At 56.5% G+C, this 16,613-nt stretch overlaps 1 protein-coding gene and 1 non-coding gene across 3 annotated transcripts in view; both read right to left on the bottom strand.

Moving 5' to 3' along the window:
• ITPR3 (inositol 1,4,5-trisphosphate receptor type 3) overlaps positions 1-16,613 on the bottom strand; it is a 106,728-nt gene that overhangs the window by 38,969 nt on the left and 51,146 nt on the right. For both annotated transcript variants that reach the window (XM_034767387.1, XM_034767386.1), the window contains exons 4-18: positions 14,902-14,988; positions 13,473-13,631; positions 12,731-12,829; positions 12,378-12,461; positions 11,787-11,933; positions 10,906-11,001; positions 9,859-9,909; positions 8,627-8,769; positions 7,940-8,039; positions 7,372-7,532; positions 5,441-5,582; positions 4,363-4,524; positions 3,274-3,446; positions 2,193-2,312; positions 1,020-1,202 (exon numbers count right to left, since the gene is read on the bottom strand). In XM_034767387.1, the coding sequence (XP_034623278.1) occupies positions 1,020-1,202; positions 2,193-2,312; positions 3,274-3,446; positions 4,363-4,524; positions 5,441-5,582; positions 7,372-7,532; positions 7,940-8,039; positions 8,627-8,769; positions 9,859-9,909; positions 10,906-11,001; positions 11,787-11,933; positions 12,378-12,461; positions 12,731-12,829; positions 13,473-13,631; positions 14,902-14,988 (1,907 nt within the window). The remainder of the gene's footprint in view (positions 1-1,019; positions 1,203-2,192; positions 2,313-3,273; positions 3,447-4,362; positions 4,525-5,440; positions 5,583-7,371; positions 7,533-7,939; positions 8,040-8,626; positions 8,770-9,858; positions 9,910-10,905; positions 11,002-11,786; positions 11,934-12,377; positions 12,462-12,730; positions 12,830-13,472; positions 13,632-14,901; positions 14,989-16,613) is intronic.
• On the bottom strand, positions 4,654-4,726 carry TRNAK-CUU. Its single transcript has one exon. It is a non-coding gene; the product is annotated as a tRNA-Lys (tRNA).

Here is a 16,613-nt window from a genome sequence, read left to right as displayed (position 1 = left end):
CCCCCCCATCTCATCCCTCCTGCCATTGTCCCTGGCCAGCCCTTCCCCTGCCCCTCTGCTGCCGGTGCCCAGTGTCCACCGGGCCGGGGCTCGCAGCTCGCCAGGCTGAGCAGCAAGCGGCCACCCGCCCGCCCGAGCCCGGCAGTGCTCCTCGCCCCAGCTCCGGCAGCCCAGCCAAACGGAGCCTTTCCCTTAAGGCTGCTGCCGAGGCGCCCAGCCTCCTCCCCTCTCACCGCTTCTCCTGCCGGCCCCCCTATTGCCAGGTGGCACGTGCCCAGCCCAGCCCCGCCGCCGCACGTGCTCCCCCCGGTCCCCCGCCGCCGCACATGCTCCCCCCGGCTCGGCCCAAGCGCTCCGGACCCGAACGGGCCCAGCAGCGCAGCCCATCCACGCTCTCTACCTGGCTGCCTGGCGTGCTCCTCCAGACGTGCCCACCGCTGGCCCCCTGGCTCCTCCAGTCGTGCTGCCCTTCAGAGAGGAGCAGGCCCCACCCGCTGGCGCCATCTAAGGTAACCCCTAAGGGGTCGCTTTTGAAAAATGAGGGGAAGCAGCTGCTTCCCCTGCACCCCACTAGCCACGCTACTGAGAACACACCCCACAGTGGCTGGCTGAGGGGGGTGGCCACAAACATGCTCCTCTTCTGTTCCCCCTTTACCTGCACCCAGCCAGTGTCCCATGGGCACACCCCCTCAGCGGGGCTCCTTTAGAGCGGGGCTGGCTTTAGCATTAGCGGGGCAGGCGGGTTGTGTCCCCCATTGCCAGACAGGGAGATGGGCCGGACGGTCATCTCCCTGGCTCATCCCAGCGCCTGAGGAGGGGGAATGGGCTGGCCCAGGAGTGGCCGAGCATATGGAGACATGGAGGGGGCGGGGACGGCACTCGCAGAGCCCAGCATCGGTTCCCTTGATGCTGAGTTCCAATCCCTGGTGAACTCCCCCTAAAAGCCCAGCTCAGCCAGGGGTGGATTTACTCCAATCCTCACGCTGTCCCTGTCGGACCCCCGGGCCGCACGGTGTTACCTGTAGTAACTCAGGATGTTCTCATCATGAGCGTTGCCCGCCCGCGCCTCCTGCGCCAGCTGCCGGATACTTTTCTCGTGGCAGTCATTGTTCTTGTCACTCCAGGTCAGCCAGACCTCCTCCTCGGAGTACTCGATGCTCAGGTATTCATGGGTCTGGGACATCTCCTTCACTGGCCTCAGCCTACAATCACACCGCCATGTTCAACAGGGGTCTTTACTCCCCATTATATGGATGGGGAAACCGAGGCACGGCGAGGCAACGGGACTCGCCCAAAGTCACACAAGGAGTCAGCATTCCAGACTCCCCGGGCCTGTGCTCTGACCGTTTGACTACACTACCTCCCATCTCACACGGGGCAGAGGAATAACCAGCAAGGAAAGAAAACTCATTGGGTATCACAGGCTGGGAAAGATTCTCTTCTAGACTGCTGACCAGGAGCAGAACCAAGGGAGCAGAAGGCTGAGCCCAGAGAATCCACCTGTCCCAGACTGATGCTGGGAATTGTGGCGTGGGCAAGCCGAAGAAGGCCGATACTTTATCCTGTGTCTTAGGCACTAATTTCAGGAGGCTCCCCGTAACAATGGCCCAGATCCATCCCTCTATATGTTGGCCCCATCACTGTAGTATCTGAGAGCCTCACCATCTCTAATGGGGTCATCCTCACAACCCCGCTGTGAGGCTGGGCAGGGCTATTCTCCCCATACTACAGAAGGGCAACTGAGGCACAGGGTAGATTAAGCGAGGTACCCAAGGTCACACAGGGAGTTGGTGGCAGAACAGGGAATTGAGCCTGGGTGAGTATCCTGGCCACTGGCCCATCCTTCCTCACTGGACAGATGGGGAATTGGGGCAGAGAGAAAGTCAATGATGTACCCAAGGAATGGAACCCAGACCTCCTGAGTCCCTGACCAAGGCCTTAATCACTAGACCACCCTTTCTCTACCCCCTTGAAATCAATGGAGTGATGCCAATTTCCACCAGCTGAGGTGCTGGCCCTGAAGATTGATGGGTGGGGGGCGGGGTTAGCTGGCCCTGAAGTCTCATTCCACCCTATGAATTGATGGGGGGGCAGGTCCTGTGACTCTCCCCACTCCACACACGCTACAGTCCCCCATGGCGGGGTTGGGAAGGGCCCAGCACTCAGGGCTGAGCGGCCCCTGGGATACTCACTCCGTTTTAATCAGGATGTCGCTGTTCTTGGGGTCCAGCACACACTTGCAGATCAGCTCCTGGGTGACGGGGATGGCGATGTGGTTGGACACACACAGGTCCGAGAGGTAATCTAAAAACCTGGGGCGAGCACAAGAGAGCCACAGCTCATGGTCAGATGGGGCGGGGTGAGGGGGTGGGGTGGGCTGGTTTGGGGCTGCTTTGAAGGAGAAGGGCACCCCAGTGGATGCTCTGGCCTCTCTCTCAAAGCTATTGTCTTCGCATGAACCTGGACTGGGGTTGCAGACCTTATGGAGCTGTTGGCTTGACGCACAGGATAGGTCTTTGAGGCTTGGAGAGCGCATGCTCCCCACTGGTGAGAAACCCTGCTCTGGCATTCACACCCAGGAGGGTCCTCTTGCGTGAGCACCAGGCTCAGCCGAATCTCGCCTTCAGCGCCTGCCCTTTGTCCGAGTCTCCACCTCCCCAGGCCTCACGACTCTGCTCCCATTCGGCGCAGTGCTGCTTTTACCTCGCCAAGATCTGCAGCATCCAATGTCCCATCCCCTGACAGCATAAGCCACCCAGCAGGGCACTGCCAGCCACTGCGATCCCCCCGGGAGATATCTGGTCTCCTACATCACGAACACCCTGGAAGGTGCTTCCACCCCTCCGATACCCCCGGCCTCTGGAGTTCTGCCCCCGCAGGGCTCTGCTAGCCTCTCCGATCCCTCCAGTCCTGGAGAGCCAACCCCTTCTAGCATAGGTCCCTTTGCAAGGCCTGCTACTCCCTCCACTACCCCAGCCTCTGGATTCCTCCTGTTTCCTGCATAACTCCCTCTCCAGGGCACTGCTAGTTCCTACGATCCAAACGCCAAACATGCCACCCCCTTCACAAGCACAGTCTCTCTGCTGGCCAGCAACCTTTACGGCTGCAATTGAGCAACATTCAGCTGGTTGGACACTACAGTCTTCAAACACCAGCGCACAGGGGGAGGGAGAAATTGAACAGAAAAAAAGAGGTTCCCCAAACGTCCGTACAGGGGCCCATCGCTCAGTGCACACAGACTGCGACACAGCGGCCAGATTGCACGGCACGCACCTGGGTTCCCGGTTCTTGCGCACCAGGCTGACGAAGGTCTCCACCTCGGTCTTGGTGATGTGCTTCTCCAGCAGCTTGCGGTTGTTGTGCAGGAGGGCGGTGATGGTGTCCTCTGCCAGGATGTCATAGCCGATCTGGGACTGCATCATGCCGAACTGCTTGGCGATATGTTCCTGGAGGGGAGAGGCACAGATCAGCTGAGGGGAGGGGCAGAGCAGCTGGGAGGGGACAGGGAGGACCAGGACTAGCACTGGGTGCAAATGGTGACCCAAAAATACACCCCCAGCGTGAGCAACAAGTAGGGTGAGCAACATCTGGAATCAGTGCTCTGACACCAACTGGGGTGCCTGTCCAATGCAGAGACCCAGTGCCTGCAGACCCAACCTCTGGGGAAGGCATCCAGGTTCCCCACTGGCTGATTATGGTTGGGTGTGTGCTGGCAGTGGGCGCGGGTCTCATCCTCCATCCAGGTCCGACTGCTGCCCCCTCCTCTCAGACCTCCGTGAGCCATTTCCTCAGAGCACTCTCTGCTTCCGGCACCTATCTCCTTCAAGGGCTTCACCCCATAGGCCCTGCTCACTGTCTGGCCAGCTGTGGAGAGAAGGATCCCCGCCCAGGGGTTCTCCATCACAGTCAGTGTTAAATGGTGGCCAAGAGGAAGATCCAAGCTCCAGAGAGAGAGAGAGAGGACAAGGTTCCTGCCTGCCTTGGGGACAGCAGAGCTGGCATGTGGTGGGGAGGCCAGGGGCCTGGAAACTCTGTCACTTCATGGCCCTAGTAGTTGACAGCTCCAGTGGGAAGACAGGGAATTATCCATATGGGTGATTCTGCTAGAGCAGCAGGAGTGCACGGGAGTCCTAAAGCCCACAGCTTGCTAGCCAAATCAGCAACCCGTGCGAGTGGGTTCCTGGAGAGCAGATGGAGATGGCTTGCTCCCTTTTTGTGATATGGACGTACAGCGCCTAGCACAATGGTGCCACGATCTCCAATTAGGGCCTCAAGGTGCTACCGTAATACAGATGACAATGTACCATGTGGAGCCAGGAGCTGCAGCCAGGACGACCCGGCCACTCTGCCACATGGACCCACCTGGTTCTTGCGATAGTCCTCCTGGGAGTGCCGCAGCACCCGGTAGCAGAGGCGGAACATGTACTGATAGGGAGCGTTCTTCTGATCCGACAGCTCCTCCAGCCGCACCAGGGGGCCTTCCCCTCCTTTTTCCTTGAATGGAGCTTTCAGGATCCCGAAGATCTAATCGAACACAAAAGAGGGAAGCCGGAGGGAGTCAGATTCCAAGCTGCCCCCCGCAGAGTCCTTCTCTGCTTTCAGAGCTGCACCTCAGGCCTCTCCATTTAGTACACTTAAGGCAGCAAGATCAAGCGCCCAACATGGGGCTTGAACCCATAACCCTGAGATTAAGAGTCTCATGCTCTACCAACTGAGCTAGTCAGGCGGTCACAGACATTTCTACTGTGAGATAAGGGAGTTCCTGCAGGCAGAGGCTGGTTAAACCCCCCCTGCTGCAAACTCAAGGCTGGAGAAGACCCCTTCCCATGGTAGTTCAAGGGATGCAGTGGGTCCCCTCTGGAGACCTCGACTCTGATCACAAGCAGAATGAGTTGGACCATCTAAGGCCTGCGTGGAGATTTTGTGACATCAAAAAAAGCACCCTACATCTCATTGGGCTCCAAAGGAACCCAAGGCTGGAATAAGAGTGGGGCCGGCAGGTCAAGTTTGATGAGTGTCAGCAGAGCTGCGTGTGGGGCACAAGACTGATAGCCGTGGGGAGCTGCAGGTCAGGACTAATTGGCATCCGTGATGGAAGAGGGCAGCTTGCATGACACCAGCACCAAGTGTACCTGCCCTCTGGCCAATTTCTAAGAGCACCTTATTTTAATGATCTTTCCATTGACCAAATTTGCCCCGCAACCCCAACTATGAATAACTTCTAACAATAACTATGTAAAAAAGCCCCTGAAGAATACAAGCTGGCTGCACAGACACACAGTCTGCAATTCTCCAGTCTCTCTCTGACCAGCCCATCCCCAAATTCCCGTTCCCCAGGGCATGTTTTCCCCACAGCTCAGTGAGGGTTCAGTGGCTGAATCGTTTTGGTTCAAACCCAAATCCGCATCCCTACGTGTCCCTCCTCTCCCATCCTGCTCACCTGTTTCAGGATGTTCTGCTCCCGCATGAGTTTCTGCCTCTCTCGGTTGGGTTTGGTCACCATGATGTCCAACACATTCTGCCCATTGTTGGGAACGTCGCTGACGAAAAACACCAGGTCCTCCAGCAGCTGGATCACAAACCTGCAAAACGGGCAGCATGCAACATCATTATCGGCAGCGGGTGCATCCATGCCACCTAGGACCTCAGCAATGGGAGGGTTAATAACCAGAGAGCAGCCTAGAACCGCTCTTAATCTCCAAACTAACCCCCAATTGTTGGGTGGTTCATACAAAACAAATGAAACCCAAGTTGGGTTTTGAGGAACTTACGCAGTGTATAGAACATGTATTGGACCTCTGTACAGGAGAGAATGTAACCCCCATAATTTCCATGGAGAAGTTATTCCCTGACCTCAAAGCTTGATTTATGCCCTGAAGCATGAGGGTTTAGACCCCTTATAATTGTGTAGAACCAGAAAAAGAATTAGATAAGTTCATAGAGGATAGATCTGTCAATGGCTATTAGCCAAGATGGTCAGGGATGCAACCCCATGCTCTGGGTGTCCTTAGCCTCTGACTGCCAGAGGCTGGGAGCGGACGACAGGGGATGGATCCCTTGATGACTGCCTGTTCTGTTCATTCCCTCTGAAACACCTGGTGTTGGTCACTGTCAGAAGATGGGATACTGGGTTAGATGGACCATTGGTCTGACCCAGTATGGCCGTTCTTATGTTCTCATGTGTATTCAAACTAAAGTACATAAAGAATTTGGCTTGGACAGCAGGACCAATATCCTCCCCCTTGTGAATAGTCATGAGTTTGATCATCATGAGTAGTCAGGACCCTGGTTCTCTTCCACAAGACATAGCCCTTCAGCCAAGTTTCTGGCGCCCCGTAGTCCAAGGGGCTCAGCTTGTCTCCTGGAGGAGGGGTGGCAAAGGGGAAGTGGCTCAGTCTGTCTGCATCACCGTATCGCTGTGTTTTGCTTAGGAAATGCCAAGAACCCACCCACCTATAAATAACACCGCGCTATCACGGGGCCATCTCCCAGCTCCTAATTTATTTCTCTCGTTGCAAAGGAGGGGCTGGCACAGGCCCAACACAATCTGATTTCCTTGCTGTGCCCCTGGGGAGGACCAGGCTTGTAATCAGGCCACTGGCAGGGAAGCTCTAGGCCGAGAGCCATGGTATGCCATGAGTAACAGAGATACGGCCCGGCCCACGGACCCTGCCACCACCCAGTACCGGAGGGCAGGCTGCATTCTAGCAGCACTCTGCTAGTAGAATTGCATGCTTCATTGCTTATTGTAGGCTGGATATCCAACTAGGCCCCACCCCCACCCCCCACCACATCCCTTCTGCATCCCGAGTGACCACTTGGTCAGGGGGGAAAGGCCTGGCCACAGTAGGGGTGACGGGACCAGCTGAGGGCGAGAGGCCTGGCGGGGGGGCTGGCCAGTGTTGGGGGCTGAGATGCCTTGCTGGGGGTGATCTCAATTGGAATGGAGACTAGGGAGCCTCCCTGGAGGACCCAGCTAACCGGCTTGGAGAGGCAAGAGGCTTCCAGCAGCATCATTTCCACCAAAGTCAGGCCCCCAGAGTGTCCATTTGGTACTGCAGGCAGAGGAAGATCTCTGGCACCCTAACTCTACGCTCACTGCCTCACCCCTGCACCAGAGTGACTCTGCTCCCCTCCCACAGACATCTGGGAGGCGATGTGACCAAACAGTGATCTGAGTGAAAATCAGGCTTTCCTGGGTTTCACCAAAATCCACAGGGCTCAGCACACTGGAGCCTCTGATGCTCCCTGAGACTCATCGGATGCAATGTTCAAAAGTCACCACATTACAGACAGACAGAGGTGCCTTTGAGTTGAGCATGGGCCTGGCTTTGCTTGGCCAATGGTCAGAAGCACGGCTGGGTTTGTTACCTGCGGTCGTTCTGGCTGATGAAGCCCTCGTTCATCTTCTCCACCACGTTGGCCAGCATGTAGCTGGCATCGTTGGCAAAATCCAGGTCCCGGATTTCTGACACTGGCACAGAGACAATGGCAAAAGCTTCTTTGTCCTCCTTGGTGGGGCAAGTGCCAAGCTGAAAGAGAGAACCCAGTGTCACCCCTTACCACAACCCGCTTCTGCTCCAGTGAGAGCATCTGCTGCAGGGTCAGACACACACGGGCACCTTCTCAACACTTTGCCCACTACAACACTGGGCTCCGGGTATACCCCCCCGCACACACACACACTGCTATCTACCACCACCACAGCACCTTTACTCCATCCATGGTGGGATGAATGACCCACCCTACCCCCTCCCTACCTCATGGCTACTATCAGCTATTGCATTGGACAGCTAAGGTGGGTTCTAGATTGCTTTGGTTGGGTTCTAGGTTGCTTTGGTCCTCCTGATGATGATCAAGAGCTCACAGGGACACGAACTCTGAATTCCAAGAGCTCATAAGACCCTGCAGCCAAGCTGTGACCAAGCGTGGGACGTACCATGAGACGAATGGGTCTCTCTTCATCGATGTCAATGGGCACGTCAGTGCTCTGGATCCAAGTGTTCGTACAGAGGTGGCGCAGCCTCACGTAGGAGTTCCTGAAATCGGTACAATGAAGGTTCTGTTCCTATCGCGCTTTCCATCCAGAAAGGAGTGGAAGCACTTTCCAGATGCGCAGATGGGAATCACGTCAAACTTCCCTGTGCTGAAATGCAGCCACCTCTGGGGTGGGACACGACAGTCATTCTGCACCAGCAAGCCTACAGAACACGATTTGGGGCAGGAGAGAAACAAAGCAATTCCTGCAGGGGAATTAGGGGAGTCGACACAGTCACCAAGCGGGAATCGGGCCAGGACCCCATGGTGGCGCTACTGCTTTTCCAACACACAGCAGCTCCAGCCACGCAGCTCCCACCGGTGAGCTGGCTCAGCGAGAACAGGGCCACTTACACTTTCCCATAGAGGTCCCCCAGGCAAGAGTGGACCAGGTTTCAGTACTAGGCCTTCAGGTTGTCTGACAGCTACTCCATGCTCCCTTCCTTGACCCCAAATCTTCCCCCCTTCTGAAGCAGCCCAGCCTCCATGAGACTGCGTCCAACTGGCGAACTAGCTCTGAATTCCCACCAGGCCATGAAGCTGACTGAATCGGTGAGGTTTCACAGTGGACCCGGGCATCCCCGCGTACCGAGGTACGAAGGAATCCGTCTTCTGCAGCGTGGTGGGGTCCAACTCAAAGAGGGAGGCGATGTCATTCCCGTGGGGCACGGCCACCAGCCGGTATTTGATCTTCTCCCCCGTTTTCCTCCGGCTGGAGCGAATGGTCCCGCCCTGCACCAAGGGAAGTAGCTGTTGAGCGTGGTACCAAGTGGTTGGGCGTGGTACCAAGGTCCCCCACGCACACGTGCTCTAGGGGGAAGGTGGGTCAGGCTTGAGACACAGCAGAAGCTTCCAAGAAACTGGGCTGGGGCCTTGCAGCACAAAAACAGTCACACACACACACGAGGAGAGGATTGGCCAAATCCACCTCTATGGCTTCCCAAAGGCACTTGGTAAATGGGGTAAAAGAACCCCTCTGCCACAGGGCTAGGAAGTCGTCTCTCTTCTACCACCACCTCATCTGCACGCCCTTCCAGCACGCTCTGAGCTGTGCGAAACATAGGCACCGACTTCCCCTCTGCCCGGTGGGTGCTCAACCCCACTCCGCTCCTGGCCCCACCCCTGCACTGCCCTCATCCTGCCCCCATTCCACCCCTTCCCCAAAGTTCCCCCCTTCCCGCCCCCATTCCACCCCCTTCCCCCAAGTCCCCGCCCATTCTCCACCTCCTCCCCGAGCGTGCCGCGTCCCCGCTCCTCCCCCTCCCTTCCGGAAAGTCCTAAGCGTCGCCAAACAGCTATTAGGCAGCGGGGGAGGGGGACAGGAAGTGCTGGGAGGGAGGGGGAGGAGCGGGGATGCGGCGCACTCGGGATGGGGAGGAGGCGAGGCAGGGGCGGAGGGAGCTTGGCTGCCGGTGGGTGCACCAAGGAGTCGGCTCCTATGGTGCGAACCCTCCAGGCAGTTAGATTCCAACCAGATATAATAACACCTGCAGGGGGTGCACTCAGGACACTTGGCCAGTGTGCTACACGGAGATGCCTCATGGAGCAGGTACGTTGAGCAAGGCACTCTTCCAACACTGCCATGAGCACCACACCCACCAGAGCACAATGCCCCTCCAGTGTCACCCTGAGTATCAGGTGCTGCTGTTCCCCGGAATCTAACTGCACCTGCTCCATCCCTAGCTGGGCCAATGGCCCGTTTTGTTACGGTGCAGATTCCCTGTGTGAGAGTCTCAGTGGATGAACATGAAAATTACTTCCAGGCCTGGAGAGCAGCAGCAGCTCAGCCACTGGCCAAGCAAAACACAGCTCAGAGCTCACCGTGGGTGCAGACTTGGGATCGGCGGCATCTCCTTTGTAACTTGGGTTTTCCTAAAAAGTGAAAGAAATATTAAATAAATAACTATATAAACACGAAAGTTGGGCCGTTGACTCTGACCCTTTCAAATTCCAAGCAGCGGGGTTTGTCACCTGCTCTTTCTTCCACTGACTTCAACGGAGACATGCCAGATAAATCTCTCTTGGATGTCTCGCTCTAAAATATAGGTTCTATCCTTCGCCGCACCATGTGGCCCTGAGGCAGGAACGGGTGGACGAAATGTTCTGGCCTGTCTTATGGAGGTCAGACTAGATCGGTGGTTTTCAACCTGTGGTGCCTGGACCCCTGGAGATCCGTAGACTCCGTCTTAGATTTCCGAAGGAGTCCGCACCGCCATTTGAAATGTTTTAGTGGCCCACAAAGTTTAAAAGGTTGAAAACCACTGGAGTAGATGATCATTCTGGCCCTGAAATCTGCAAATGCCCCGGAGGACTAGCAAGAGCTGAATTTGGTCAGGAGTCAGAAAAGAGTTAAGCACGGCTGGCCAAATTCCTTTTCGTCAAAGCAATGGGGTTGTGGTGAAAGGATTGACAGTAGAGCTTGGCCCGGGATGAGCATATAAAGGACAGCAGGCCAAGCGGAAAGGGAAAACGTGAAGAGCAAGTTTGACAAGTGCGTGCCAGCTCTGGGGGCTTTCTGCTGGGCAAATGGCATGGCAAACAGCAATGTTGTTCATGGCCCTGGTCCCAAGCCTTGGCATCTCGGCCTCCTATAAGTCAGGAGAAACTGGGAGGGAGCTGTGGACCCTCCTGTCAACAAGGGCAAGGAGCCTCCCAGGCAAAAAGTTCTCAAAGTGCCCTATAAACTGGATTAAGGTGAGCTTCGGCCCCAAGGAAAATGTGCAGGGCCCCCACGCAGAACATGGCCCTCCAGAGAGCGGTCACTGCTCTGCATTAAAGGCAAGTTTGCAGTCCCTTTGCAAGGGATGGCAAGACCTCAACGGCAGCAGGAGCAGACCCTCTCCCTCCAGCCCCCGCCGCTGATCTTACCTCCGCAGCCAGGTAGTTCCCAGTGGCGAGATGCTTGAAGCGGTACAGGCCGTTCCAGTGCCCGGCTCCACCTCGGCAGGGATCGTGATGGACCACCTGAAAGGCACGTGGGGAGAGGAAGGAGGATCCAGGGGTTAGGGCACTAGCCTGGGACTTAGGAGACCACACTGAATTCCCTGATCCGCCACAGACCTTGGGAAGTCACTTAGCCTCTCTGTGCCTCAGTTCCTTGCCTGTAAAATGGGGATAACAGCCCAGCCCTGCCCTGCCTCGCAGGGGCGTTGTGAGAGGAAATGCAGGAAAGGGAGTGAGGTGCTCAGAGCCTAAGTACCTAGGATAGCTCTATGGTGGGTCAGGTGGGGTGGCTGGGACAGGTACACCCCAGAGCAGACACGGCTTCCAGCAGGGAACGGGAACCATCTGAACCCTCTAGTTGTCCATGGTGGTAGATCCCGGGCTCTGCTTTGGACCTATCGTTAGCTCTGTGCAGCGATTAACTGCCCTTTTTCAGTGGGCAGCGCCGCAGCCACCAGCGCTATGGCAGCCTTGCTAAGGGGCAGCATTTTACAATCAGCCCAGGCAGAATGTCTAGGCCCGAAACGTACAGAAACAGCCATTCATTCTGTCAAAGCATCTGCTACGAAAGCGTGAACTCAGCAATCCACAGAGTCACCTGCCAGACTCCAGCCTGACGCTACCCCAGCCTGGGTCACCAGCAGGGCTGGAAGCTGGGACTGTCTGCACCAAAAAACACACCCCTCTCCTCTACCGCCTGAGCTGCCATCAGTTGTCGGCGGTAGTAGGCTGTTATCCTCTGTGCGCACCCGCCACTAGAGAGAGCCGACACGCTCTTCCACAAACGTGCTCCCCCAGGGGCTCACCTCGACTTCCCATAGTGCATTGGAGCTGGTGGCGGACGTGGCAGACTGCCTCAGGGTGGTGCGGAGGAAGACGTGGATTTTGGCCTTGTACTCGTCGCAGGTGAGAAACTTCTCCTGCTCGGCATGGAACAGCCTCACCACATCCCCCTGCCAAGCAGGGACACAGAGAGGAGGTTACGAGGGAGGTACCCATGAGACACACGGTTCCATGGACACCCCTTCCCTAAGCTTCAGAGACAATATATGCCAATCAGGCCCAACCGCCTTCTTGCAGGGCTGTTGTCCCTCAGAGAGTCTTTGGGATTCAGGCAGCCTCGAGCTTATACCGGTGGCATGTTCAGCAGGGCAATCGCATCCAGACACCCTATTGCCCCACACCATTTCCTCCTCCCACTTCACTAGGTAGCAGGATGGGTGAAAGTGCAGGTTTTCCCTCTTAAAGAGGCAGAGCGCTACTCCCTGTGTTGGTACAGACTGGCAAAGAAATTCAGATTGATAGTCCCAGGGGCTGGGCCATGTTTGTACAGCGCCCAGCACAATGGAATACCTATCTAGCAGCCCTGGCGTGAAGAACGGATGCTCGTTCATTACCCCTTTCAGCACTTCCTCCATGTGGTCCCGGAACTGCATGAACAGGTTGATTTTCCAGCTGGTGTTGCAATTGACCGAGTTCACCTGGGAAAAAAGACAGAGAGATCGAGATGCTAGAGACAGGCCTGAAACAAAACAGATTGGTTCCAAACAAGCGCTAAAGAAGTTCAAACCCAGATGTGAGCATTGGGACTACTAGCCCTCACACCGAGCATCCGAAGAAGTGGGCTGTAGTCCACGAAAGCTTATGCTCTAATAAATTTGTTAGTCTCTAAGGTGCCACAAGTACTCCTGTTCTTTTTGCGAGTCCATAGAGTGGACTCGAACCCTTCCCTCCTCCCTGTTCTTGATACCTCTTTGCAGCCGGCGTTGTCGGCGAGCTCATAGTTGCTGGCGTGCAGTGGCTGCCCAGCGTTCACAGGGTTCAGGATCACTTTGTCTCCCACGACTACCTGGGGAGGAGAATTAAAGGGGGGTGGGGTGAGAGCATGAATATGGGGACTCTGCAGAGGGATAAGCCCCGGGCACGCTGCCTGCATGTCTCTTTCGTGGTTGCTGATGTGGAAGTCTGGCCCTGGAGCATGGTCCTGTCACCCTCAGGATCCTCCACCAGCCCCCATCACTTTTATTCTGCGAGCCTCTCGTTACTCACAGGAAAAGAGACTCTCCCTATCTGGGAATGCACCATCGGCATTGTTACACAAACAGGCTGGCCTTTGGGGGGGAGAGGAGGGAGGCTGAGGAAAAGGGCATGTCCCCTCTGCCCCACCCTCATCCACTTGAGAGTGAAATCCTAGAGGACACTGAATAGCTCCACTACCACCCACCGGACATCATGCCCCCCCCCCCCATCCTGTAGTGGACCTGAGCTGAAGCAGCAGGAGGGAGCATGGTGTAGTGGTCAGGGCTGGAGACCAGGAGTCAGGACTCCTTGATTCTATCCCTGGGTCTGCCACTCACCTTTGGCAGGCCACTTACCCCTCACTGTCTCAGTTTCCCCAGTTGCCTCACAGAACATTAAGTATGACACTCCCCCCCCCCCCCACACGCCCCCGAGCCGTCCCGCCTCGGTTTCCGCCTCCCTGCCATACTCACATTATCTCCATTGCTCCTCAGTTTCCAAAAGGGCTGGATAAAGAGCCAGGAGCCCTCGTTGCCCGTGGCATCCAGCGTCACCCTCATGGCGTTCTTCTCCAGCAGGGCGGGGAGACGTTTGTTCACCGTCAGGTACTTGTTACTCTTCATGTGGAGAAGCTGGAAAGCCAAACCCAGTGGCAACCCCAGTCCCTTCTAGGGCACCTTAGCCCAGGCAGGGAATTAGGGAGATCCTGCATGGTGACGCCAGGCAGCACAGGCTGGGAGCGAGAGAGACCCACAGGGTCTGTCTGTGTCCAGCAGCCTCCTCCTTTATATCCACTACTGCAGAGCCCTGTCTCTTCTCCACCACAAGGGACACTGCACGAAGAAGACCTGGTCTGCCCACATTGCCTTTGGCTTTTGCCTAGTCCTCCAACCTGGCTTGCTGCCTTGGTTCTGTGTGTCACCCCAAGGCCCAAGTTATGGGATGGCCTGAGACTTTCAGGCCTCATGAAGCTGAGTAGTTGTACCCCAAAATCTAACCTGCCAGCAGCAGCCCTCAAACAAAGGTAACTGCCAGGTGACAAACAAACACAGGGTCCCGTGGGTGCAGGGCCAAGGCATTGTACGCTCCTTCGGCAGCCAAAGCAATTGTTTTACTTGTCTGCTAATACTCGCCTGCACCCTCACTTCCTGCACAAGCAGACCGGACCGGGCTGCTGTTATAGAAGCCGCAGCACTGCATAGGGCCCCCTGCGTTCAAAGGGATGCGTTTCCAGCTGCTCATTCAATGGAGCCCACCGATGGGTGAGAATTTACTCCGGTGCTTTGTCACATCCCGGTGCGCCCATCCGCTACTCCACAGCCTGCAGGGTCTTAGCAATGCACCACCAGCCACCCAAACCCCTTCACATCGAACAACAGGCAGGGAATGGACCAATCTTTAGCTACAACCCAGTTGGGGGCTGAATCTAAATACCGATGGTTTACTGCTCAGATGCTCTACTGGTCTGGGACAGAGCCCTGCCCCTTCCCTTACTGCCCATGTAGACCCCTCTGCTCTCATACCTGAGGCCAGGTAACTCTGGGTCTACACTGCAATAAAACACCCGCAGCTGGCTCGGGCTGCAGGGCTATAAAATTGCAGCGTAGATGTTTGGGCTGGGGCTGGAGGCCCAGGCTCTTAGACCCTCCCCCTCACGGGGTCTCAGAGCCAGCCGCAGGCGTTTCCCTGCAGTGTGAACATACCCTCCATTAGCTATTGCCTAGATGCTTCTACTAAAACGAACACTTGAGTTCACAGGAAAAACAACCAGGCAGCTGTGTAGGTGGCTGCAGTCCCTATCCCTGGACGTCCTGGGAGGAGATAAGAGGCCATGCCGTGATCTATAGCCTAGAGCTGCGGATGATGGTGAGCCCAAGGGAGGGGAGCGCTTGCGGCCTATACCTGAATGACGCTGCCGTACTTCACCACGTCCCCGTGCACCTTCTTATTCTCCGTATCGTTCTGCTTCTGCTCCATCTGCGCCGCATGCTGTCCACAAAACACAGAGCAGGGCCCGGTGAGATGCACCCACCTCCCATCAGAGTGTGGGGGGGAGGAGCACGGGGTAACGAGGGCATCTTCACGCCAGCCACAGGGGGAGGGCAAGCTTGCGATCTACTTCTGGATCCCCTCCCCCTCCACGGCCACGGGCAAGCTCCCAGGCTTGGGGCCACGTTTCACAAAGCGGCCTGGGATTCGGGCTGCCTTGGTCTCTGGGTGCTTGACCTGAGACAACTCGGAGCGGCCAGAGCAGCTCTGCTTGAAGGGTTCTCAGCAGCTCTGAGAATCATGGCCTAGGAGACTCCAACTGGACACCCAGAAACCGATGCACCCCAAATCGGAGGGCACCGTGGAAAAAAGTTGGCCCCAGTCTTCTGGACAGGTTGGCCCCAGGTCTTACTGTGAACATGAAAACAAGGGAGCGCATGACTTTGCACAGGACTGTGCAAACTGCCTCCACTTGAGGCCCTGCTGGTGCTGGGAAGCCCCTAGCGGTTACCAGGGCCAGCTCCTCTCGAAACACTGGCGGTTACCGCACACCGGAGGCTGCACGTTCTGACTCGCCAGCTGGAGAAAGAGATGGCCACGGAGTAACCAGGAAGCCGGGAGAAAGACTCTGGAGTGGCCAACTGCTCTGAGATGCCTTGGAACAGGCCAGCCAGCCTCTCTCTCCAAAACCACGTGCGTTATCCATGTCTCTGCATGGTGTGTTTAACAGGAAAGTTGTTGCTGTTGAATATATGGAACAAGGAATGAATTCTCCTGCGGGGCATATTTATACGGGGAGTACCGGGGTCTGACTACATCAGCAGCGTCTCTCCTGGATTGAATGCCAGGCTGTCAAACTGTCCAGCCCAGTGCAGCTTACGGAACCTAGGTATGCCCTAGGGCTACTAGTTAGCCAAGATTGTTCTAGCAGAGGTTACGCGTACAGACGGTGTTTTGGGGAGTAAAAGCTCCCTAATTTATGGCTATGAAGTCTATGCAGATGACTCACAGCTAACGTCCATAAAGTTCTGGGTAGCCGGGGATTGCTACAGGGTGATTTTGCAGGTGGTTCATTGGGTTCAAGACACTCTCAATTGAATTCCTGCAACTGCAGCAGGGTAAGGGGGATGGGAGAACCTCTGCCTTTCCCATCTACTCTTCTATTCCTAAACCAGACTGCACAACACCGTCAGCTAGGGTTACCATATGTCCGTTTTTTCCCGGACATGTCCAGCTTTTCGGCAATCAAACCCCCGTCCGGGGGGAATTGCCAAAAAGCCGAACATGTCCGGGAAAAATACCGGCTGGGCACTTCCTCTCCCGCGGCTGGTCTGTTCCTCCCCGGACTCAGACTTTGGCTCTGTTTAAGAGCCAAGCTGCCCGAGCCAGCGCTACCGGCTTTGGGCAGCCCCCGTGCCTCCGGACCTTGCGCCACCGGAGCAGAGCAGATGGAGCCGGGGAGGAGAAGTGCCCGCCGGCGGCTCGGGGTCCGGAGGCAAGGGGGGCTGCCAGAAGCCGGTAGCGCTGGCTCGGGCAGCTTGGCTCTTAAACAGAGCTGAAGTCTGAGTCCGGGAGGGAGCAAAGCAGCTGGAGCCGGGGAGGAGAAGTGCCCGGCAGGAGGCATA

The sequence above is a fragment of the Trachemys scripta genome, chromosome 4 (assembly GCF_013100865.1).
Source record: "Trachemys scripta elegans isolate TJP31775 chromosome 4, CAS_Tse_1.0, whole genome shotgun sequence".
Classification (NCBI taxonomy): domain Eukaryota; kingdom Metazoa; phylum Chordata; order Testudines; family Emydidae; genus Trachemys; species Trachemys scripta.
The sequence above is the reverse complement of the archived record's forward strand: the minus strand, read 5'-3'. Positions and strand labels throughout refer to the sequence as shown.